Here is a 26212-nt window from a genome sequence, read left to right as displayed (position 1 = left end):
ATTTGCATCACCTGATGTATAAAGCACAGCCCCCTCGCGGAAATCAATGAAAATATCAGGAGGGAAGAGAGTGTGTAGTTCATTTTCAGAAGGCTGTAGGCCTGGATCTGACTAGAATAATCCGCGTGTGTTTCCATCGCTTAATGACGTCAGAGTTAAAGGCTGTCTGAAATCGGCACAGCAGTCCGTAGCTCCTTTCCTCTCAACGATAGAGTTCTTACTGCTGACCTCGTGAAAGGTCAAGGAACAGGAGCTAGGAGCGAGGAGCTTAGGATATTTGGATTGAGCCAGTAACAGCTTCCATACCAAGGAGTGATGTCACTTAGTTATTTTGTGTTCCCTGATGAAAAAATGGTCAGATTTGAACGTCTGTGCACCCTGTTGGCCATTCCTATCACCAGTGGTGCATCTCTACTTCATCTATAGGAGACTATAGAACAATATTAGTGAATGGCATGTCTGGATTTATTGACAATCTGCATGGATTAACACCCCCCCCCCTCCAAACAAATAAAACAACAAACCGTGTTTACCCAACATTACCAAGACAGGCTCAGTATATTTAAAGGCAGATGAAGTACTGCTGACTTTGTTGATTTAATTAGTCTCAAAATCCTGAATATTTAGAGTTGATGGATTATTCAGTAGCTACATATGTATGCATAGATAGGGCCAGGCTTACAAGTAATGTGTGATGTGTTTTTTTTTTTATTGAATAAAACATACATTTGTGATCCATTTTTGTAGAATAGCTTGTTGAACTTTCATTAAAATCAAAGCCTAATTTTTCTATTGAATTAAACGGCTTCAGCCAACGGGGATCTCTGTGAAGTGTTTTCTTCAGTGTGCTCCGTTTTTAATTCTTGCTTTATTGGTGCACATATTATACGTTTTATCAATATTGGACCATCTTTTCCTGCTTTACATTTACTATGATTATCATAATGAATCCCCAGTACGCGTTTGAACAGGACCGAAGGACTCGCCTTTTATTTATTATTCCACATCCTTCATTCAGGGCCAGAATACAAGCATGGAGGCGGTCCAACCTTGTGAAGTGGAGCACTCCACTTCAGCCGTAACAACCGCTGATTGAGGAAAGGGCTGACGAGGCGGCGTAAAGTTGGGGAGATAATTGTTGCCAAGGAGATGAGGGAATAAGCGTGATATCTACAGAGAAAAACCAGCTGGTCCTAAAATGAATAAATTATATGCAGAGGATTGCTGTGTTTTTTCTTTCTTCCTTTCTTTATGAGCGATAACAGGAAGATTAGAAAGTTCACAACTCCTAGCAAAATGCTTTCGCTGCTTTAATCAAGGCTGAAGCATCCGAATGCCTTTTGAGGTTTCCCTGCGTTTAACGAGTAGAGGCTGACATTATTTAGCGCGAGTGCGATCATTTGCATGTCAGAAAAACCCCAGAGCATCTCATGAGCTCTTACTCTAACGCTCTTCTCCTTCTTTTCTTTTCCCCTCTTCCTCTTTGTGTTCTGAGTTGTTCTTCCATCTCACTGTTATCCATCTATCACAATTATTTCCCATTGCTGAGTCTGCTTGTTTGTGTTGTTTTTTTTTTCTTTTTGTTTCTTTTCTTTTTTACCTCACATTCCAATATTCCGTCTCCAAATGGCTGCATCATGACTTTGTCTCTTTCTTATCTCTTTCTGTCAGGCTTTTGTTTTTGATCATCACTCCTCTGTTTCCACTCTAGTTCTCCTCCTTTCAGCCTCATTTCCCCCTCCTCCGTCCTCCCATCGCCTCCCGGTTCGGTTTGCGTCTGTGTACCTGGGTGTTTTTTTTTTTTTTTTTTTTGATGCATCATGCAGGATGTACCTTTGTGTGCGTTTTTGCACGTCTACAAGTGTGCTCATGCATGTGCGTGCGTGCGTGTGAACAGGCGTAGGTGTGCATTTGCATAAAAAAGTCACACATTTTACTTATGGTAGGTAGAGAAAGGATTCCCCATTTAAACTCAGAGCAATTTAAGTGCAGAAGTATGGTGCACACAGGCTATCAGAAATCTCCATATATAAATTCATGGTTGGCGCATTATTCAAGACTTAAAGTGTTCTCGTTATTGCTTTCAGTCGTCACCTCCTGCTTCTTTTTGTTCCCTTCCAGGGTTTGATCCCGTGTAACTGCAGCCACTTCTGTAAATCTCTGAGAAAGGCATCTTTTATCTGATGAAGTAACTACAGTCGTAGCTTTGTTCAAACCATTGTTTCGTTATTGTCACCATTTTATAAATGTTTCAATAATTCAAAGAGGTAAAAAAAAATAAAAAGAAGCACAACTAGAACTTCACAATCAGAATATAAAGGATACAGTTTTACTAAAATAAGCAGACACGTGAACAAGGGGAAAACTTGCTTGAGCGATGGAGGATTTGGCTCGATCTTCATGTATATTGTGTTAGCATAATATATCATGATGCTCATCATAACTTTCATTACTCCCAGTAGTAATGATCGCATCACAAAAGCCTTAAAATAAGTGAGGTAAGACATGTGACAGAGATCTAATATAAACCTGCTTAACAGAAATACTTAATAGACAAAAACATGAAGATATGAGAATCATGTGTAGAAGTGATTTTTTTCCAGTGAAAGTAATATGTTAAAACCTTAAAGCCTTTTCCTGTCAGACAACATTTACTAGTGGTGGGCATTTATCGTATTGTTTTATTGCTATCATGAAAATTGTCTTATCATGGTCAGATTCTGGATTTATCAAGACAACGATAAATTCCAATTAATGATGTCTGGAAACCACAAAAACGGCCAGTATGGTCAGGATTGTTTTTTTTTTTTTTTGTAATTTCTCCTCTGCAGGTTCCTTAAGGGCGTCAATAAATATCACTACATTGCAAAACATAATAAAATGAAGATACTCTATGTGCAGTTTAGCAATAAAAAATGTAACATCCTTTTGTAACTAGTGCCCTACTGACATTTATAATGCCTATTATAAATATTATTTTAATATGTTATGTGCTATATTATTAAACATGTTTTTTAAGGACATTATTGTGTTAATGGGACTATAAACAGTCACAGCCATACAATTACCTAAAGAAGGACTGCAGGAGGCTGTAGATATTGTTGTCATATAAAAAGTATTCAATCATTTCCTGTGCTTGTTGCACTATTCTGGAACCGTTTTCTTGTTCTAATAATTGTAACAATTACTTCCATTTTGAACAACCATTTATTTGAACTCACTCAGGATTTCTCTGTTCTCTCTGTCCAGATTCTAACTGACTGGTTCTGATGTTCAGATTCATTTTCAGGTGACGAGTTTCGTCATTTCTTTGATAAAATAACCTTCATCCTAAACAGCATAATCTTTTTCCCGCAAGTAGGGGATTATTTGAAAAGAAAGGTATGCCAAAATGCACTTCATCAAATTTAAAATGTCATTTTTTCTGTGTGGAGTACCTTTCAAAGAACGGTTCTGTCAACCTCACACTTTTTTTTTTTGCGCTCAAGAAAGGATAATTTCCTTTAGAAGTTTTCTCTCACAATAATTATTCATCTTTCTAGTGGGGGGCAAACTGTGACCAACAAGCTTCTGAACTTTTAAAGTTGAACATGTGCTTCCTTGTTGGATTTGTAAGTATGCATCAGAAGTAAAAAAACGTACCGTTAAAGTACCGTTTGTACGAATATAAATGCCCACGGTCTGGGACTGGGGATGGCCGTGTCAAGACCTCATGCATCCTTACAAGGGTCGCCTGAGCTACCACTGTGCCCACAGAATCTTTCTCAATGACAGTAAAGATTTCAGACCAGAACAAAAAGGTTTCCTGTGCTCGATCTATAACCCGTCTCCTTTAACACCCTTCCTTTATCTCCAGCCAGATTTGCATTAAGACAAGGTTAAACGCATTTTGTCATAAACATTACTGCAGACAAGGTCCCAGTCTGTCTGCATGAGGGGGTTAGAAAGAACGATTGACTCAGAGTTGTGTCAATAGAATTTAAATATGATGGAAAATGGCAAATAAAAATGACCGATTACGTACTTCTTTTATGTTGACTTCCTCCATCTGCTGCTTAATACACCCAATGTCTCACAGAGGTCTAAAATTAGTTCTTGTTTGACCCGAGTAGCTCCTAAACCCTGCCTTCGATGCTCAACCTATTCCATTTCAGACAAACAAGAATGCATTTGATAGACAGAAGCCTTACAGTTAAATTTACCCCCTCACAGATGAATGACAGTCAGCGACCATCACAGAGGATGCCCACGAGGAACTTTCCTGCAGACAGAGGCCAGCTGAAAACCAGCACCTACATTGTGCCCTGCTTTCTCTTCGTGGAGGTGAGTTTTTCCCTCAGCGATGTGTTGTGTTCACGTTGGGGTTTTGGAGTGATTTTGGCACAGAGAACCGAGTTAAAACCGTCGGGTACTTTGGTGATTGTGGAAACATTCAGGAAGTCACTAATGAGCAGGATAAAAAGAAGCTTTTCCATCATGCGAGTGTTTTCTGCCGTTTCTCCTGCACCTCTATCTCCCATCCTTTCATGTGCTTCTCATGGCAGATTAACATGAACGACTGTCAGCTGCAGAAACCGCATCAGATGGCAGGCTCTGTTTTCAGTTCACTGACTCCCAAAAGGAGTGATTGATTTGGATGAATTACCACAAATGGGTAATTATCCTCAGCCCATGAATCACTTAGTGATAACATTTAAAATTATGGTGAAGGGATCTTTCATGGAAGTTCTCTCAAATGCTTTTTTTTTTTTTTTTTTTTTGCTCCTGAATTTTTCTCTCACTCCACTCCCTTCCCACTACTCTTGATTTCTCTGTGAAATGAATGACCTGCTGTAGAGCCCTCGTGGTTTTTCCTGATATTAATTGCCCTGATTAAGAAGGGAACCACCATTTGGCCATCCCACATCTAGCATGCTGCAAGTCATCTGATTCGCAGCGGTGATGGCAGGAGGCTTGTTCCTGTTGTTGCTTTGACTCTATAATAGACCATAGATTTTAAACGTTGCAGAAAGGGTTCATGAGCTTGTCCTTATATGCGATGATTTGCAAATGCAGTCATCTACCGTAAGCATCTTTTCAAGGACCATTTCAAGAATGAAATGATTTTACTTTTTAAATATGCCGCTGATTATCTTTGCTGTAAGTATCCAGAATCTAGAAATAAATTTACATTCCCAAAAGTAATGGAAATAGGTCCCTTTTTGAATTGCATTTGATACAAAAAAGGGAAAAGGATTGGGGAATTTTGTTTAAAATAACAGGAGTAAGATGTAATCTATGCAAGATTTTGTATTGAGTGTCCCTTAGTCGGTTACAATTGGCTGCTGACTTAATCAGTCATATAGCTGTTTGCCAATAATCCTCAATATATTCATTATTCAAGTTTTGAGTGAAATATTTGATTGATGGTACGTGTTGTGAGAGCCAAGAAGTGAGTAAAATGATGCGATAAAATATTTCCTATTTTGGCGCTCTAGAAGGAATCTCTAAGCATCACTGTAAGGACTGAAGGGAGAGTAAAATGTGGGTTGTGAGGCCAAAAAGTGCCTGACCTGTAAGTATCCAAAAAACAGTTCTTTGGGATATTGAATACCTCCTGTAAATGCTGGAGGGACAGCTATGTATTATCTTTCAAAATATCACTAACTACATGAACTCCCCTGTCCCTCCATTGGGAGAATATGGCTGAATTGATACCTGCAGGAAAATCTGGGTTTTGCATTAGTGGAGACAATAACAACTTTACTTCTCTCCTACCAAATTATTTTTAATATATCATACCATGTCCTAATAGTACTGTAAAGGATAGGATTATGCTTTGCCTCTGGATTAATTTTCTCTGCCTCACACGTAATCAAGTTCCATAGGGAATAAGAGTGACAAGGCCAGGAGTCAATGCTGACCTCCTTTTTAGTATACGAGTGAAGCCCAAGCCAGGGGTGGTGTGCGTGACAGGACCAGATATTGTTATGATCGGAGCAGATGGAGCCAGTGTTCAAATCAGACAAACAGTTTATTTAAAACTGAAACGGAGCAAGATCCAGCAGAGACAGCAGGTTTGTGACCACGTTTATCTAAGAGTGATTGTTCACAAACGTGACGGTCACTAACCTCAGCTCAATGCAGCGTGGCGGTCGCTGCTCAGGGAGTCCCAGGGCAGACCTTCTCTAGAGGTTTGGTGGTCGGAAGACAGGCGGATGGTCAGAGCCACGAGGACGAACATAGGCAGGAGGACGAACCAGAAGCCAAATTTCGGGGACGAGATCCAAGGTCAGAGCCAGGTGGTCAGATGTCCGATGAAGCGCCAGAGGATGATCCAGGACGAGGTTGGGTCACAGTTCCAGGTTCGGTACACAATCAGGCAAACAGGCTGGATGAGGACAGGCAGGCTCGGAGGTCAGGTAGCAGGTCCGGTCGATACACAAGCAGGCAGGGATCAGGCAGGCGGTCAGGTCAGGCAGAAGTCAGAAAGACAGGTCAGGCAGTCAGGTCAGGCGGGGTCAGGCAGGCGCAGAGGTTGAGAGGCAGGACAGGTCAAGATCAGGTAATCAGAACAATAGAACGCTGGAATAATCTCACCAAAGGCTCGAAATAATCTGGTACTGATGTCTGGTCTGAAGGTTGGTTATATACTGGCAGGTGCAGGTGGATCAGGTGAGAGGTAATGAGAAACGGAGATGAGCAGGTGTGTAGAGTGAGTAATCAGACCAGCATCAGTGCCGAGATCACGGCAGATATAGAACAGAATATTGGGCATGGAAAGACCACCCATGTCTGTAGGTAATTGTAATATCTTAAACGTTCACCTAGGTTTCCTACCTCACCAAATACATTTAGAAAATACCCTCTCTAGATCTAAGTGAGCATTCTTTGATACATATAAAGGAAGCATCTGTAGTGCATCTAAGAGTCCAGGGAGTACATACATTTTAAGATTGATTGAAGTAGAGACAAAGGTGGGTCCTGCCAACGCTCCAGATCTCTTTTGACCAAGGCGCAGATTGGAGCAAAGTTACATTTTTGCACATCCCTTAGGTTTGGAGGTAATTTCGTCCCCAAATATGTAAAACCAAAGCTTGACCATCTAAATGGTAATTTCTATTGGGGATCTGTGGGATTTAGAGCTCCTTATGGCATGGCTTCATATTTATTAAATTTTATTTTGTATCCAGAGATATTACTAAAATCATGAAAAATTTCCATAATAGCAGAAATTTATAGTTGAGAGGACGGCAAGAATATAAGGATATGATTGGGATATGAGGTAATTTTGTGCTCTTTGTGTCTTGTTTTTATACCCTTTACGTCCTTATGCTGTCGGATAGTTTCTGCCAATGGTTCTAGTGTTAAGGCAAATAGAAGTGGGCTAAGAAGGCATCCCTGACAGACACCCCTTGCTGTTGGAAAGCTATTAGATAGACGCCCATTTGTTATTACAGCAGGTGATTGATATATGGTTTTGATCCATCTAAGAAAGTCTGCCACTAAATTAAATTTCCCCAGAACCGCTAACAAATAGCCCCACTCAACCCTATCAAAGGCCCTTCCCACATCTAGAGAGACGGCCAGAGCCTTCTGTCCGCACTGGGAGGTAAACTCTATTATATTCAGAAGTCTTCTGACATTGCTGGTTGAATCGTGTCCATAAACAAAACCTGTTTGATCTTTGTTTATAAGTGTGGGAAGTAGTTTCTCCAGCTGTCTGGTTAATACTTTAGACAGAAGTTTACTGTCAACAGAAATTAGACTCACCGGGTTATAGGGTCCACACAAATCAGGGGGCTTACCTTTTTTTTGTAAATAACAGAAATATTAGCTGAGCATAATGAAGGGGGGAGACAACCCCTCTCAAAAGAATATGAATAGATGTCTGTGAATGGACCAACCAGAACTTGACTGAACTGTTTGTGAAATTCTGAGCCAAAACCATCCAGCCATGGAGCTAATTTCCCGGTCTTGAGTGCACGTATGGCCTGTAATACTTAATCTTCCTTAATACACTTGCTTACCTCTGCTTTCTGTGTAGCTGATAAAGATGGTACTTTTATCCCACTAATAAATGTGGCTCTCTTCTCAGGGGCAGATGTGCATTCAGAGCTATAGATGTTTATAATACAGCTGTAGCCGCATTTATAATATAATCTAATATTTATAATCTTTCTTCGGCGGGCCCAAGGTTCTGTGTGCCCGATTGAGCCTTGTTTGGTCTCCAGCCCTAGCACTTCTGGGAGCCATGTCTCTAAAAACTTGACAGTCTGGCTCTTCTCCGCACCTTCTTTAAGGCCGATGATTTGTATATTTTCTCTGCGGCTCCCGTTTTTGTTGTCTTCGGTTCGGTCAGTCAGAAACGTCACCTTTTTTTCCAGGTCCGCTAACTTACTGTCCACGGTGGTTGTGCGATCCTCCCCGTCTGAAATGCGAGTCTCAGTTTCGTTTTGTGTTATCCGCTACACGGCTGCTCAGCCTGTCCAGAAGAGAGTGTAGTTCTGTAAATTTCTGCTCCACGAGAGCACCAGTCGTGCTAGCAACGCTTTCCTCAAAGCACATGTCACCATTATTATCGGCTATGCTAGCTTCCGTGTTAGCAGCCTGTATTCTCATCCCTTCTTGCCAAGTTTTATGAGGCGCCTCTCTTGGATTAATATTTCATTTTGTTCTGGGCATTTTCAGTGCTAGATGTGATAGGAGTAACCCAGGTTTAATGGTAAAAATTAGATTTATCGGTGGATAGAGAGCACCAAAAGTGATCTTCTCAAGCCAAGTGCATCAGGATTTGTAGAGTGTATGACCGCTTTCCTTTTAGCAGATTCTCCCACCCGAGCTGTAGATCTCTGCATCTCTTCCAGAGTAACTTTAACCTGTTGTCTGCTTCTCTGGTCAAGTCTTTGGTGGACAGCCTTGAGTTCTTTCCGGTTTCAGATGACAGCCTGAACAGTTCTCTGTGAGATATTGTTTAATCACCTAACTCTTCTTTTAACTTCACCACAGTCTCACCCCTGACCTGGCTGTATTGTTCTTTGGTGAGGCTAGTTGTTCACTCCCAACAAATATCCGAGACCTTCACAGGAAATCTCCATTTTCACTGGCTTCTGATGGCTGTTGACTGACTTGGATTTTATTTTAGGGTGTCAGCATATAGGAGAATGGGGAGCACACTTTGCTGATGTCTTTTTGTTTTAGTCATAAAAATTATTCGAAACAAACAAAGTGTGTGGTTTCCCTTACATTTCATATTCATGCACCAATACAATGCATTGAAATTTGGGGCTTTGTACTGACAATTTTGCCTACTTCATTTAAAGAACTATATTGGTGAGAAGCTTGGATTTTTGTACAGATGGTTAAAAATCCCAGAGGCTAAGAGAAGAGCGGACGATTGGTGAGAAAACGTGTGCGATGAAAGCCCAAAGTTCTGATTTTGTAAAAGAAATCTGGTCTCATTTGTTCTTTTTTTGGATCTGGCTTCAGCTGCAGCGACAGCCTTCCCCTTTGAAAAGATCTTTAGAAGAACCTCTTTCGACCCCGTTGTTCTCTTGTCGGTTCGTGCTCGTTCACAACATCCTCCTTGATCCATCTATTGCTTTTTAACGGTTCAGCCAAACCTCTGCTGTTACGCTCTCCCCACATTAAACCACTCAGCACGGCTCTTCATGGGGGAAGATTTTATCACACAGATTTACAATTACTCATAGCTTTGCATATATCTGCTCCTCCCCTCCTACCGTATTCTCTTTGATGCTCTCCGGAGTCGTTCGCAGGCGCCCTTCACACGCAAGGTCTTGGCATCACTTTTCTTTAACACTCATTTACTTGAGTAATTACATCATTTGCACCAGATCTCTCCATTTTATCCTCCTTTTCCATAAAATCTCATCACTTCCTCCACCCACTCAAGCCTGTCTTCCATTATAACCTCTCCTTGCTCCTCAGCGCTTCTGTCCAGCTTCGTGTTTCTCCAGGGGTCTAATGTTTCTGTTAGATCTGTCCTCAGCTTTTGCTCTCATTGGCATAGATTTTGTCCTCAGCCGACCCCGTCCTTGCTCTCACCTAACACCACAGACTGGAAGTTAAGGCGGACCCGGGGTGGGGAATTTCTCCCCATTTTGTCATCTTTCCGCACCCTCCTGGGGGCTTCTGCCTCTGTTTGTGTTAGCTCAGACACAGCCAGAGGTGGGATGATGTGAATCTGGCTTGACTTTAATCACTTGCATATGAACTAGCCCGAAACTGCGCACATTGCAGTGGTTTAATAAAGGGCATTTTGAAATTAAATTTCCCCCTCTTCATCTGTTTGCACTAAGAAGCCACTCGCTGTTGCACAGCTCCCCCCGGAGGGCACTCTATCCTTTGTTGTTACATTAGCATGCAATTATCTGTTTCTTTTCTATTCAAATTCCCCGTGTGATCCCTGTTCCTCTTTTGCGATCTTGGTGCAGATTCTTTTTCTCGTTCCATCTTTATCAATACGATCTGGTTCTCCACTTCTCACACTGTATCCTTCGTCCTTATCGTTGTATCTGCTTGATGATAGCTTTCCTATCCCTCAGTCTGACCTGAAGACACTTCATCAGTCCTTTTATCTGAGGTCTTTGTCTGCAGTATGTCTCTGATCGTCTCCTTTTCCCCTCTGTTTCCTTTCTTTATCATCTGTACCTCAATGACTGCATTATTTCTCTGATCTCTGATCAAATTGTGATTTTTGCTCAATTAAAGTTAGGTTTTACATATGAATCTTCATCTCTTCTGCCCCCCTTGGTGTTGCTTGTCAGCGCTGAAAAGGCTGTGGCCTCACAGCGGCACCACTTCCAAAGATCCTCTTTAGAAAGTCATTTTGATACGACTGCTTCCTGCCAGTTCTGGGTGGGAGGACGTTTGCCTGGGTGGGAGGACGTTTGCTCAGAAGCTGGTGTGATCTGGGTCAGACGGACCTGCTGTGAAAATCTGTCCTGAAGCTGACTCATACACATAAATATTCACACCCCTGAAACTTTTTCTCAGTCTGTCACATTACAACCACAAAACGTCCGTGTATTTTACCAGGATTTTATGTCATAGGAAGACCTCCTGTGTGGTACCGGTTCCCAAAACACCGCACGCCAGGGAACCGGCCCACTTCAGACCAGTCTCCCTGACCTCCCACCTGATGAAGACCATGGAGCGCCTCATCCTAGCTCACCTGCGCACTGTGGTGAGCCCCACCCTGGACCCGCTGCAGTTCGCCTACCAGCCCAACATCGGAGTAGAGGACGCCATCATCTACCTGCTGCAGCGGGCGCTCACCCACCTGGAGACCACCGGGAGCGCTGTGAGAGTCATGTTCTTTGACTTCTCCAGCGCTTTCAACACCATCAGACTGGTGCTACTGAGGGGGAAGCTGGAGGACTCTGGGGTGGACAAACATCTAGCTGACTAGACCATGGACTACCTCACTGACCGCCCTCAGTACGTGCGGCTGAACGGCTGTCAGTCAGAGGTGGCACTTTGCAGCACCGGGGGCCCCCAGGGCACCGTCCTGTCTCCGTTTCTCTTCACCCTCTACACCTCGGACTTCACCTACAACACGGACAGCTGCCACCTTCAGAAGTTCTCTGATGACTCGGCCATTGTGGGCTGTGTGTCTGAGGGGAACGAGCTGGAGTACCGGTCGGTCATCATGGACTTTGTGGACTGGTGTGAGAAGAACCATCTGTGCTTAAACACCAGTAAGACCAAGGAGATGGTAATCGACTTCAGGAGAAGACCCCCACCTCACTCACCTGTGAACATCCAGGGGCAGGACATAGAAACCGTGGAGAGTTTCAAATACCTGGGTGTTCACGTCAACAATAAGCTGTACTGGACACATAACACCGACGCCCTGTATAAGAAGGGCCAGAGCCGCCTCCACCTCCTCAGGAGGCTGAGGTCCTTTGGAGTGAGCCGGCCTCTGCTAAAAACTTTCTATGACTCTGTGGTGGCCTCAGCCCTCTTCTACGCTGTCGTCTGCTGGGCTCCTGGCAGCACAGAGCGGGACAGAAAGAGGCTGAACAAGCTGGTGAGGAAGGCCACTTCTGTCCTGGGCTGCCCTCTGGACTCTGTGGAGGAAGTGGCTGAGAGGAGGGTGTTGTCCAAGTTCACATCCATCATGGACAACACCTTCCACCCCCTGCACCAGACTGTAGTGGAGCTGAGCAGCTCCTTCAGTGCAAGACTTAGACATCCTGTCTGTAGAAAGGAGCGCTACCGCGGGTCATTCATTCCTGCTGCTATCAGACTTTACAATGCTGCACTGTAACTGCAACTGTGACCATAACTGTAATAATTAATGTGCAATAACCAAGGTGCAATAATCTATTTAATACACTGTCCTACAACCCGTGCAATAATCCTGATGTAATGACTTCTGCTGCTATCACACCTGAACATAAGTCAGCCCACATGTATGTATGTATGTATGTACAAATGTATACAATGTATATGCACATACATACGTGTAGGTGCGTATGTAAGTAGGCGCATAGATATATGTATATATTTAAGTATATAGATATGTTTATATATATATATATATATATATATATATATATATATATATATATATATATATATATAGACCACTAAGAATGTAAATGAGACATCATATGCCCATTCCTATTTCCTTTTTTGTATTTTTTGGTATTCTTTCTGATCCATTGTATATATGAAGATTCACTGTATATAACTGAATGCACCTTCCCTACTCTGCACCTTCTTGTATGAGCCGATGTGACGAGTGAATTTCTCCATTGTGAGATCAATAAAGACTATCTTATCTTATCTTATCTTATATATTTACACATAGCAGGACATCACATGGAAGAGGAAAAGCATTGTTTCATGCTTTGGAAACTCTTTTCAAAATAAAAATCTGAAAAGTGCGCCGTGCATCCCAAGCAGTTATATTTTGCGTTGTTACCCTGCGGCAAGGTGAACCTCTGCCTCCTCTTCAAGTCTTTTGCTAGTAGGGTTTCTTGCAGGATTACCATGTACTGAGCTTCCCTGTCCTTGCTGGAGAATGCATCCCTTTAGGGTGATTCTGCCATGAGTGCACCACGGTGTAGAGGGTGATGTGTATTGTTAGGTTTTAGTTGCATTTTTTTTATTTATTTTTGCCATGCCTTGTTTTGAGTGTCGTTGATGGGTGTGGTGGACTGGATGGCTAGAAAACGAGTCAGTTATCTCTTGGCCAAGGACATCAAGTTGTGGTTTGTGAAGAACAATATAAGCATATAATTTAAGTCAGGGTACATGAAACTGTTACTGTTTCTTCCTACTTGCCCTGGACGTAGAGGTCTAAACCCCCATCACTCCGCCTGACCCCATCTCAGAAACAAAAACAGTTTGGCCTACGACTGGCTTTCAGTTCATGAAGCTGCTTCAGTAAACTATAAAATGCTGAGTACACTATAGGAAGAGGAAGACATCCTGCTTCTCCATCACTTTGATGCAAAGAAAATATACCGTGTCTGTCAAACACGCCTTAGTGCCCTGGTATTAGGGATGGGTACAGAATTTGGTACTTTTATAGGTACTGACTGAATTCTGTCAGTACTACTGATTAGAGATACACCGATCTGATACCCGGATCGGATATCGGCGCCGATATCTACTAATTAGCTGGATTGGATATTGGATGATTGATACCGATCCAGGATTCCAATCCAGTCATTTCTTTTTCTTTTATTAATATCATACACAGCAATACAGTTACGGTAATCTAGTCACTTCTATTCTATGTTTGAAATGCCGGTTACGCAGAGCACGCACAGCAGCTAGCAAACACAGAGCAACATCGAAGCAAGTGCCGGACCGAGCCAAGTCTGCTATTTGGAAACATTTCAAACTTGATATGCCAACAAGTCCGACTGCAACACGCAGCATCTGCAATGCGTAAGTTGCGAGAGGGTGATAAGCTTGGTAGATTTGACACCACAAACTTAAAGAACCTCCAAAAGCACCGTGCTAAATAACATACAGAACTTTTTAAACAATGTTTATTTCAAGTCTGATAACGTCTCTCACATGGCAAGGTATATGGTCTAATTCAACAGCAGTATCGGATCAGGTATCGGCCGATATGCCCAGGTATCGGTATCAGATTGGATCGGAAAAAAACTGAGTTCACGTAAAATCAAACGGTGCCATCTTTCAGTACGTAAACACACCATTGTGACACTGAGGAAATGGAAGATTTCCCATGCTGGACATGAACACAGCATTCCATGCACAACAGTGTAATGACCTCAGTAGGTGCTGGTCCAGCATGGCTGATAGAAAGTGCTCGAAAGTATTGGCTCCACTATCCAAAATGTGGTGCAGATTACATTCGCTGCAGTTTTTGTTACATGAAGGGATTAGCCATAAATCTAGCGTACACCATCAGTACACCATCAGTACTGTTAATGTCTCGAGGCAGCAGCGAGTGCCACTATGAGCCATTTCCCAGTTTTGGGAACTCGCCTGCAGTCAGAGCAAAGCGAGTAAAGAGGAGATCCACTACGTTTCCACATTACTAATGTATATCTCCCTGAAATACAAAGTGGGATTTTAATGTAGTCTTTTTATTTCTCTGAAACTGTTGCAGTAAAATAATTCCCTGAATTTGATTTACACACAGTTTCAGTCACAAAGGCTATGTTCACACTGCAGGCCTTGATGCTCAATTCCGATTTTTTTGCGAAAACTGATATTTTTGCGTGTCCGTTCTCATTTCCAAATATATGCGACTTGTATGTGATTTCGTGTCTGAACTGCATTCATACACCTAAGTGTCCCGCATGCGCAGTAGAGGACGTGATGACGTCATACGTAGCAAGCGTGCTCATTGTTTGCGGAAGTAAACTTGGATCGTAATGCTGCAGCGTATCTTGCGTTCTTTACGTTATTCTCCAAGCGGAGCCAGCACTTTACCAACGCAATCTTTTTTAAGAAGATCGAAAAGGAAGAGAGCCAAATTTAGCAACGTGAGCGACTTTACTGATACGGACTTCATTCATAATTTTCGAATGACAAAGGAAACGTTTATGTGCGTCTGAACGGATCTCTTTAGCGCTCTCACGTAAAAACACACATCTTCGGCGGCCATAGCAGCGAGTAAACGTGTTGCTGTGGGGCTGAATGGACTTGCAACAGGTGTTTACCGCACAATAGTCAACCTCTTTGGCATAGTCAGGTCCACCGTTAGTGATGTTTGTCAAGTATCAGTGACGTGTAGGTCGGATAAATGCGACCTGGCCGTACAGACACAGGTCGCATTTGAAAAGATCAGATACGTATCGGATTCAGGACCACATATCCAAGCGACCTGGGTCGCATTTGAAAAAATCCGATCTGTGTCGTTCAGACTGTCATGAAAAGATCAGATACAGGTCGCATATGGGCAAAAAAATCGGAATTGGTCACTTCAGGCTGCAGTGTGAACCTAGCCTAATTCACCTCGTTTACTCTGTGTGCCTCTGATAACTGTTTTGGTAAAAATGTGTTTCATGTGGTGTGGATTCAAGCAATGTATTAAAATTCATAAATTATTTCACAAGGTTCATTTGTAGAGCCAAACAAGTTCCTATATAGAGAAAGAAATGTTAAATTGAAAAATCTTTGAGATTTTATTATTAAACTAATTAACATTTAGTACAACATAAACACACACAAAAGTACCAAAAATAGGTATCGTTGAGTACCGGTATTGATTCCCAGGTTCAAAGTATCAATACCAAACTGGTTCAAATGTGAAAGGTACCCATCCTTACCTGGTATACTACTTAACTTTATATCAGTTTATTTATATAGCAGCAGCTTTACAAAACGTCATCACTCTTTCCAATGTCTGTCATGCAGATAGATTTTGAAATAGTTTTCTATCCATGGAAACCCAGCTGATTGCTTTGAGGCCTATATAGCCTACCTTCTTCTTGGTGTCCTCCACTCTAATAGCATTAATGAACTTTGCAGCTCCTGTCAGAGACTTGTAATGTATTTTTACCAGTGAAAGTTATAATTAGAACCGATGGCTAACAGTTGGGACATGTCCAGGGGGTACCCCACAACTCACGCAGTGGCCGCTAGAGTTGGGCACCAGCCACATAAACGGGTATAGATAATAGATTGAGAGAATAGATGGATGGATGGTTAACAGGTGGAGGCTGCTAGACGTCATTGACTGCACAGCTTGGGTGCACTGTTTTTGTAAGTTGCTCCAGATTCTAGACTGACATTATAACCTCACTCCTGCACACAGGATCTGAGCTGGAGGTGAGAGGTTGTGAATGAAATCAAGATCCTTAATTCAATTAATTAAAACGCAAAAAATGTGAATTTGTTCATCTAATTTGCTCCATGCTTGCTCAGTACGAGGGATTGCTGCAAAGCCATGCACAATGCAGACGACTCTCCCTGTAGCTCTACGCTTCTCCAGGAGTGAATGCTGCTTGTTGGGACTTTGAAGCAATCAACTGGTTCCCTTATTTAGGAATTTATTGACCAATCTGTATAATATGATTGATTTTGACTTTGTAAAGTGCCTTAAGATGACATGTTTCATGAATTGGCGCTATATAAATAAAATTGAATTGAATTGAATTCATTTTTATATAGAACCAGATACACAGATAAGCTAATCCATCTTTATCTCAAATAAATACAAAAAATTATGATTTGTTTTTATTTAGATCACTGCAAATTGTTTCATATATTTATTTTTGCCTTGTGATTTTATTGGATCTGTCCACCTTTCAAATCAAAGTCACTCAGCGTGGCAGAAAATACAGTAGAAAGGGAGGCCGTCGCAGCTTGTCCCGGGCCCAGGCAAGGCTGTCAGCCTGCTTCTTTGCATTGGTCCATCTCATGATATCCTAATTACCTACACCAAAGTTTCTGGTTTTAATGTGAAAATGTTCACCAGGTCTAGACATATTTGTTTGCAAGGGACTAAATTTCAAGAAGAAATTGCCATGCTGAGGATTTCACTCGGCCTCCACCTTTTAGGTTCAACACTTATAAGGAGGTACCGGCCGTATCAGTTGTAAGATATCGTAATCATCGTTCAATGATTGCATCGTGCCCACCAGGTCACAGCACGCTGCCTCATGATTGTGTAGGTTTCCCAGCTTTACTGCTGTCTGAACTGCCGGCTCAGACAAGCCGAGTTTCCTCCCTGTCAATCCTTTCTCATGCCTCGTTGGCTGCCTCCTCCCATGGCTTTGTGAGTTCTGTAAAAATAAACAGACTGCCGAGCATCAGACCAAATAATATTTCCGCTTTACAGCCTAAGCTGTCTCTGTTGATTCTCAGCACATCTGTTATCCCTCAGCTCTTTTGGAGTCAGTCATAATCTGTCTCTTCTTTGTAGTTTTACCATTTTAACATTAGACTCCCGTCTCTTTTCATACATAACTGATTTGCATATTATTTACACATTATTTCTTAAGAAAAAAATGCTTTTTAAAATGCAGTAGGATTTATTGAGTATTGTATTATGCCATTCTGAAGGATTTTCTACATTGTTTATAAAATGCTGTTCTGTCTTTTCCATCTTTGCAACAAGTCATGGACAAGCTACAAGCTTTCTGTTTAGGTAGGATAGTTGTAAATGCACATCCACGTGTACTTAGAGAGACACTGGATACATGAAAAGTGTCTAATTACATAATGAGGTCATATTTAAGCATTAGCTAAATATGTAAAATGACACTGCAAATTGTGCTGGGTCCCTTTAGATCCTTGGATCACCATTTGTAGCCCGATGATGTAAAACTGAATTTGTTTCTTGTCTAAAACATGACATTAAAACACTTGGGCGGACCGACATACTCCTAATGATCTATGTAATTTTTTTTGCTGCATTAAGAAAAACTGTAACCTTTTGTTAGATCCAGTTACAAACTTTCCATACCAGGGGGGGCCCAAATCCGGTCTTCAAGAGGTACTAATGTGCAGCTTGTAGACACATCCTTTCTCCAATATACCTGAATCATTACCAGGCCTCTGCAGAGCAGACTGGCATGCTGATGAGGAAATTCAGCCATTTGGTGAAGGGGTGTTGAAGAAGGCTTGCATCCAAAAGTTGCAGGACAGGAGCTCTCGAGGACTGGACTTTGGCACCCCTAATCTACTATTCAGTTTCTTTCTTAAAGGGGCCAAACCAACTAAATGAATTACTCTTAAAGATTAATAAAGTTTTATGAACTGAGCTGAGCTGTTAAAAGTTAATGTCTATGTCCACTGTATGAAAAAACACAAACTTTTTATTATTATTATCAAATCAAACAACTTTTCCTGGTTTAGGTCAGTTAGGATTACTAAAAGCGTTTCTATTTGCTCAATGCCAAAATGATAAAACAGAAAGATTATTTTAAAAATGGCTTTCTTGTTTACATCCAGTACAATTACTATGCATAGACACAATGTGATGAAGCTCAGATGTTGGTGTCATGGGTTGTAATCTTCTGATGAGTTAATTCAACACATTTCAGTCAAATGGAGGCACAGCTGTGCATCTATTTCCAGGCAACACTTCAAAAAAAATACTGGTTCCAGAAAAGATTCACGATATCAGGAAGAAAAATGTTTCTTCCTGAAATCTGATTCATCCTTGGGGTACAATTTAGAGATGACTGAAGGTGGCACATTAATCTGTTAAAGCACTTAATACACGAGTATAAAGAGGACATGAATGTCTAGTCATCACACCCATCCGGAGGGAGGGGGGATCTGTGCAGAACAAATTTGCCAATGGATTCAAGGACAAGTCTTCAAAAATGAAGTGTTTGAAGAAATGTATTTTGGTCTACATCTGTAGAAAAAAAGGGGAAGCTTGCGTCCACCAAAGACCACCATCCAACTGGGAAGTTGGTCTTTAATTTCTTTTCTAACCAGAGCTTTCCATCCATTGACTGCTCTTCTCATTGTTGTCCGTCATGGGTGTCATTTTTCTTCCCGCTTCTGCATAGCAGGGCGCAGAATAGTGGCGTTTGTCGAGTATCAGTGACGTACAGGTCGGATAAACTCTCCAGCTCACCACGAGTGTGGGGGGAAAATAAGGTTGCAACTAATGCACAGTGACTGGACATATGTTCCACAAACTTACCAACAAGAAACTTACTAACAAGAAAGTTCAATGTCAATTTCACAAAGGTTAAAACTGCATGCCGGTACATTTATGTTCATGAACTGCAGCACTCATCTATATAAACTGATTCGCAATCCTTCATATTTTTTGAATGAACATGATTCTGGGCATTGAAAAGTGACACTAGATGAATTAGTGACATCCTAACCGGATGTCATTGGTCATTTAGCAAGCGGGGAGTGGTGGTTTATTTCTCTCCTCATCTCTTTGCTCACATATGTATTTAAGTTCAGATGCATGTTCAGTAAAGCTGCTATCATTAATGTACTTCGGTGCTTTAGCGGTTAGAAATCTAAAGGAGTCTGAGCTGCCAGAAAGTCATTAATTTTATAGCAGTCACATTTAAAGCACTACAAGGCTGGTGCTCGTCGCTGATAAAAATCCAGATTCTGTTAAAACACATTAGATGACAAAAGTATTGCTTATATAAATTAAAGACAAGATCTGTGCTGTTATCTTCTTTATACTTTCCTGTGCGGTGGTTTGATCTAAAAGTTAGCTGGTATCTCTCTCTGAACAGCAGCCAGGCTGCGGCTGCTTCACAATTAGCAACAAAATGTTGTGCGTACTTCGCTGTCAGACTTTATAAACTCTTCAGGGTTTGTTGGTTAGGGCCTGAACCTTCAGTTTATGTTGTTACGTTTAAAAAGAGTTGAGAGACATTCATTAGGGGTAACTTGAGACAAATGTGCACCGATCTGAATACAGCAGTTACAAAGCTCTGCTCTTTGAAGGGAAATGTTGTGAGTGTTTTCTGCTTAAAGGTTTTTTCCTACAGCATTCATTTACTAGAGTGGAGTTTAATGATGCAGGGCTCTCTTCCTTAAAGCAGAGCTGTGCTCTCTTTAAGTTCATCATGTGAAAAAGAGCATTATTAAGTTTAGTACTGTCCAAAACACACCATCAGTTATCATTTATTTCAAACAGCAGTTGAATCTGAATAAGCCTTTCCTGTCTTAGGTTCATAGGATTAGCACAATTATTTATATTTTCTAAATGCCAGTTTTATTACTTTAAAGGTCAGAAGTCTACATACATTTTGTTAATATTTGGTATTTGGTATTTGCTTTTTCACTGTATGACATGGGTTGTTTTCTCAGACTTGAAAGTCATTAAGGCCAAACAGTTCAATTTTACTTTCATCAGACCACAGGACATGTCTCCAAAAATGTATTTTCATGTCCCTGTGTGCATTTGCAAACTGTAATCTGTTTTTTATGTTTCTTTTGGAGAAATGGCTTCTTCTTGACAGAGCGGCATTTCAGCCCATGTCTGTACAGTACTTGTTTCACTGTGGATAATGACACACTCTTACCAGCTTCAGCCAGCATCTTCATAAGGTCTCTTGCTTTTGTTCTTGGGTTGGTATGCACATTTCAGAACAAAGCCTGTTCGTCTCTGCGATACAAAACCCGTCTCCTTCCTGAGCGGTATGATGGCTGGACAGTCCCATGATGTTTATACCTGCATAGAATTGTTTGAGCAGATGAACGTGGCACCTTCAGGCATTTAGAAATTGCACCCAAGGATGAACCGGACTTGTGCAAGTCCAAAATTCTCTTCCAGATATCTTGGCTGATTTCTTTTGACTTTGCCATTATGTTACACAAAGAGTCAGAGAGTTTTAGCTGTGCCTTTAAAACATCCACAGGTGTTCTCAAATCAGCTCAAATGTTGTCAATAAACCAATCAGAAGCTTCTGAAGACATGACATCATCATGTGGGTGTTCCCAGATTGTTTAAAGGCACAGTGATCTTAGTGTATGTAGACTTCTGAATATGAAGAAATTAATAATTATTGTCAACAATGCAGCGAGAAAAAAGTATTGTGTCTTTTCCTATAGTGTATGTAAACATCTTGTTTCAATGGTATGTCTTTGTATAAAATATTACAAGTATTAAAATGTGAATATTCTTAGTGATCAAACATTGTTTTTAATGCTTAAAGGGGCCTAGTGACATACTGTGATCGTTAAATAACTCAATAAACTATATATTCATCTTCACCGGGCACAATCAGCAGATATAAACATTGCTGAGTGGCCTCTGCCAGCAGTACCGCAGAACTATCACAAAGCAAGATAACGACAATTGACGCAGCTACTGTCAGAGCCAGTAGACAGTCCTGCAATGCCCTGCAGTAAAGTGACAGCTCAGTTTGGTTGAAGACCAACCAGATCTACATGGTTAGTGTAACCTTATCTCTTTCTTTTCACACCTCCACTGGGCGCTGCTGACTCGCTCGGCTTTATTGACTCTCCTTGTTTACTCAATATACTTCCAGTCATGTGGTCTGGTTATGGTAAATATACACAACAGTGCTTTGTTTACCAACGAATAAAGCAGAAATATAATGTAAAATACACAAATGAAATATAATAAACCAACAGGGCGTTATAATTTAATCGGAAAACCTTTGTATGCAACCAGAGTTAACTGCTGGCGTAGAAATCATTAAATTCATAGTATGTGACTACGTCCCTTTAATACCCAGAATACACTGTGTGATTTTAGCAGTCTTACAAAACCATGACACACTGTACAATGTGGATCTAATAATCTTGGTAGCGAAGTCAAGTTTGATGTGTGCACATTGTACGATCACCATTTACTGCTAAATTGCCTACAATGTACGTCAACAAGGAAGTTCATCAGCATGCGCCGCATCGGTGTATGCCATCCATCTGCAGCACCGGCTGTATTAAATATAAACAAACAAATCAGCTATTCAGCCGCATGCTCTGCTCTCAATCCCAAAACCACAATAAAATAAGGTTAATTAAATGTCCAGTAATAAATGAATCAGTTTAATCAAATGTCAAAGTCCTTTCATAAATAATTCAAAAAGAAAGGTTTGGCAAAATGTCCCAGTTCGGCGCATTAAAGTCTGGTGTGGCCGCAAAAATAAATAAATAAATAAATAAACAAATCCAACAGGAATATTAAATACAGTGCGGCCCAAATTAATTATCGGTCTTGGTCTAGGCTGCCACAATAAGAGCACAATAATGAAAACTCTCAGTGGTTTGTGTCTGGCGTGCAATCAGACGTGCATACAGCAGATGAGGATGCACCTCCATGCTCAGTGTTGTAGTGTGTTTGCTCTGATCAAACAGAACTGTCTGATTGGAGCAAACAGGACAGGGATTGATTCAGAAATCCAAACCATATTCCTTTTTCTTTTCTTCTTTATTTGCACCGTTCAGAATCTGTGAAAACCCTCATAGGCTACCGAGATGGCTCTGATTAGTAGACGCAGGTTGTAGCAGCTATTCTTTCTAAATATCTGACACTGTCAGATATTGATCACAGGTTATCTTTGGTCGCAAGGCACTAACAACGGCCATCTTTCAACCTGTTTCACTGTGCGACGTAATGCTGCAAATGTAGAGCCACGACAAAAGATTTCTCCACTATCTTCCCACGTCTTTCATCGGCGACAGCACAAAACATCCCAGTGTGTACCGGGCATAAGGGGGAGATGCAGGGGCGGCTCTAGACAGGGGCCCACAGGGGCCAGTGCCCCTGTAGAAATGGTCCTGGCCCCTGTTATGGCCCCTGTACTAAAGACATAAATTAAATAAACTTCTTACGGTTATATGCATTGGTGAAGAAACCACACCTGATTCGTCACGTTGACCAATTTTATTTTTTGTACTATTACAATTTCACCCTAACAAGGGTTTAAAAATCAAGGTGTTTTACTTTTAGCTTCAGCTGCATTGAGCTGGGATCACAGTTTTCATCTGCTAGATCAGGGATCTGAAACCTGCAGTACCAGAGCCACAAGTGTCTCACTTCATATTATTAAGCGATAAATATTGCCTTGTTTTATGATTTCATTCTTTTATGTGCCCCTGTGAAAAAAACCCTGGCCCCATCTTGGCCCCCCTGGTAAATTTGGTCTAAAACCGCCACTGGGGAGATGCACTTAATTAGAGGGGCAAACCCCCCCCACAAGGCTTGAAAGATAATCTTAATTACTATACGCATTTGATACATTCTGACCAGACTGGATTTATTAAAAATTGGTATGCTATAAAGAATACTAATAGGCTATTGCAACATCCAAAATAAAAAAACGCTTTAATTGTTTTATTAGATGCAGAGAAGGCTTACATTACATGAATTTGGATTTGAACAGCTCTCCTTTCTCATGGATCAGATTTCTTTATATAGCTCACCCTGTGCTTGTGTGAAAACAAATGATTGGATTGCTCAGAGCTTCAATCTTGAAAGAGGCAACAGACAGGATTATCCAGTCACCTCCTTACTCTTCGCTAAATTAATTTACCCACTGGCTGCTACAATTCTTGAATATCCATGAAATTCAAACAGCTAATGGAATCCAAAAAAAAAAATGTTTATATGCTGATGACGTGCTGCTCTTTCTGGAAAAGGCAAACTCCTTTTTTACAGAGATTATAACCCTAATAAATTAATAAATAAGTTCTCAACAATTTCAGGCAACTGTATTAATTCACACAAATTAAAGGTAATCCCTATCTCCTCTAATGTTCATCTTTACTTCCTTACAAAGATTAGAAACAATGGGTACCTAGGACCCAATATTTATAACGGGCCAAATGATCTGACAGAATAAAATTTTATCCCATTACTCCAATTACCTGATGCGGATGAAAACTCTGTGTTTCTCACTCATGGGAAGGGTGTCTGCAATTAAAATCAGGGTTAAAAAATAAATAAATAAATATATATATATATATATATATATATATATATATATATATATATATATATGTGTGTGTGTAAAATGTATATGTATAATCTTCTTTATTATCCCAGTTTAACCACCCCAGACTTGGTTCAAAGCTTGGATTCTTAAAATGGATTTGGGAAAAGCTATCTGGCAGTCTATGGATATAAATTCAATAAACACCATGTGAGGAAACTTGTATATCATACATTCCATTTATCAGCCTTTGAATTAAGACATATAGCAGTTTTAAAAGCATCAATATCAGTACATCTCTAACAGCCTGGTGGAAATATTTCAAAATTAATAGATCTTTAATTCTCCCATGCAGATAAACACCCATTTGGGCCCCAGACATCTTGCTAAATAAAAGGGCTCTTAACTTTAAAACATGGATGATTTCATACCCGTAAATGTTTTAGAAGATTCGTGTGGTTTTGATCAAAATTAATTCTCTGAAAATCACCAACTAAAATTATTGAATCTAAATTTAAGATTAAACAAATAAACATAGAAGTTGCTCTAGTTAAACTAGCTTCTTTAAACTTCAAACCTCAAAGTTACTCTCCAAAACTTAGATAAAACTTTCAGAAGTATATTTAACACCCAAACCTCCTAATATTAAATTGGTACAGAGTGAAAGTAGAGAGTGAAATCTGCGCTTTTAGAATGACCCAAAACACCAAGCCTCTGCTCATTCAGTACAGAATCCTTTTTATAATGCTCTGCACAGGACAAATGATGTTCCAAATGTTTTTTTTTTTCACTTACTAACACATGTCCAGACAGCATGGAAGATTTACCTGGTGGGCATCCCTCCCTCTTGACCTGCAAGAGGGAGGGATCCCCTCACCAAGTGGGATAGTAATATGTACTCCCTACGTTGATCCCTCTAAGTTCGGCTGTTGTGGTGGGTTGGTGGGATAGGGGCTCTGGGGGTGGGGGTGGGGGGTGGGGATAGGGATTGGGTGTCTGGGGTGCCCTGGGGTGGGGCCTTGTGTCACTCTGCCAGCTCCAAAAGATTGCAGCAGTCTTTCTGAGCTGGTTCCACCTGGTCGTTGCTACACTGCAAAAAAAGGGTGTCTTAAATGGAGATGAAAATGCTGAATCTGCAGGAGCGGGTACTCAAAACAACATTATCTGTCCGTGCCGCAAGGTAATTTCACTTGACAAGATTTCTTGATTTAAGATTATAGTGTAAAGTTGAACACTTGAAATAAAAAAAGAAGTCCTAAAAGAAGACAAATTATCTAACACTTTTAATGCTAAACTTGTTTATGTATTTTGTAGTGTACTCTTAGGTGGTTTATTGGGGGCTCACCACTCTTACAACTTTGCACCTCCAGGTAACAAACTTATTTCACACTTATTTCTACACATACTCTCAACCAACCACACACAGCCTTCCACAGACACACAGATAATCCAAATGGTTGAAGGTCATCCAAAAACAGGTTACTATCACATTAATGTGTTGCTGGATCAAGTCTGGATTCAATAAATCATTAATGCAATTAGAAAACTGTCTTGAGATATCCTTCTTGTTGAGCAAAACTGCCTCGGCACATGTAGGCAACCAACTTCTCGTTACGGTTTGAAAAGTGAAGTAGGAGGCATATCGGTTTCTGTCTTCCATCCAGGACGTTTACTGCAGCCAGTGTCTCTGAAAGGCATGCAGCATCATTAAGGACCCCTGTCGTCGAGGGCACAGACTTCTGATGCCATCTGGCAGACAGTACCGGAGCCCGACTACAAACAGCAAAAGACTGACAGCGTTTACCATGAGGCTTTGAGGCTCCTTAATTCAAAATATACTATTTTAGAGCACTGCAATATTTAGAGCGTCAGACTCTAATTTACATTGCTTGGCACCTTTTGTCATTTTTATTTTTGTAACTTTGCCCATTTTTATCATTTGTATGGATGTGTGCCTGACTCTTTTCATTGTATGTTTAATGAATTTATTGGCCCCTATTAAGATAAGATAAGATTAAAAAAATCATCTTATTGTCACCCCAATGGGGAAATTCCTGTAATAGTGGCAAAGACACGGAGTTACACACAATTAATAGTAATGAGAAAAAAACACGCTAATCTAATCTAAAGTTGGTTCTAATGCAACAGAGGATGAGCTTTATCAGAAAGTAAAACATAAATACCAGAGTAAATATTGCACAATTATTGAAAATATGGCATGCTCAGGTAAAATAGATGAAATAGTGGAAATAATAGAACAGTGGAAACAAATCCAGCCTATTTAGAGAACAAAATGGGATAACATGCAGTGTGCACAATAGTACAGCAGTATTGCAAAGTAGCTAAGGCAAGTTTACCTTAGCATCTGACAGTTT

At 40.8% G+C, this 26212-nt stretch overlaps 1 protein-coding gene across 2 annotated transcripts in view; it reads left to right on the top strand.

Moving 5' to 3' along the window:
• Nucleotides 1-26212, top strand: part of plppr2b (phospholipid phosphatase related 2b) — a 94256-nt gene that overhangs the window by 5214 nt on the left and 62830 nt on the right. For both annotated transcript variants that reach the window (XM_012877664.3, XM_012877665.3), the window contains exon 2: nucleotides 4213-4323. In XM_012877664.3, coding sequence (XP_012733118.2) covers nucleotides 4213-4323 — 111 coding nt within the window. The remainder of the gene's footprint in view (nucleotides 1-4212; nucleotides 4324-26212) is intronic.

This window comes from Fundulus heteroclitus, chromosome 5, assembly GCF_011125445.2.
Source record: "Fundulus heteroclitus isolate FHET01 chromosome 5, MU-UCD_Fhet_4.1, whole genome shotgun sequence".
Lineage (NCBI taxonomy): Eukaryota > Metazoa > Chordata > Actinopteri > Cyprinodontiformes > Fundulidae > Fundulus > Fundulus heteroclitus.
Note: the sequence above shows the minus strand (reverse complement) of the source record. Positions and strands in the feature narration are given on the sequence as shown.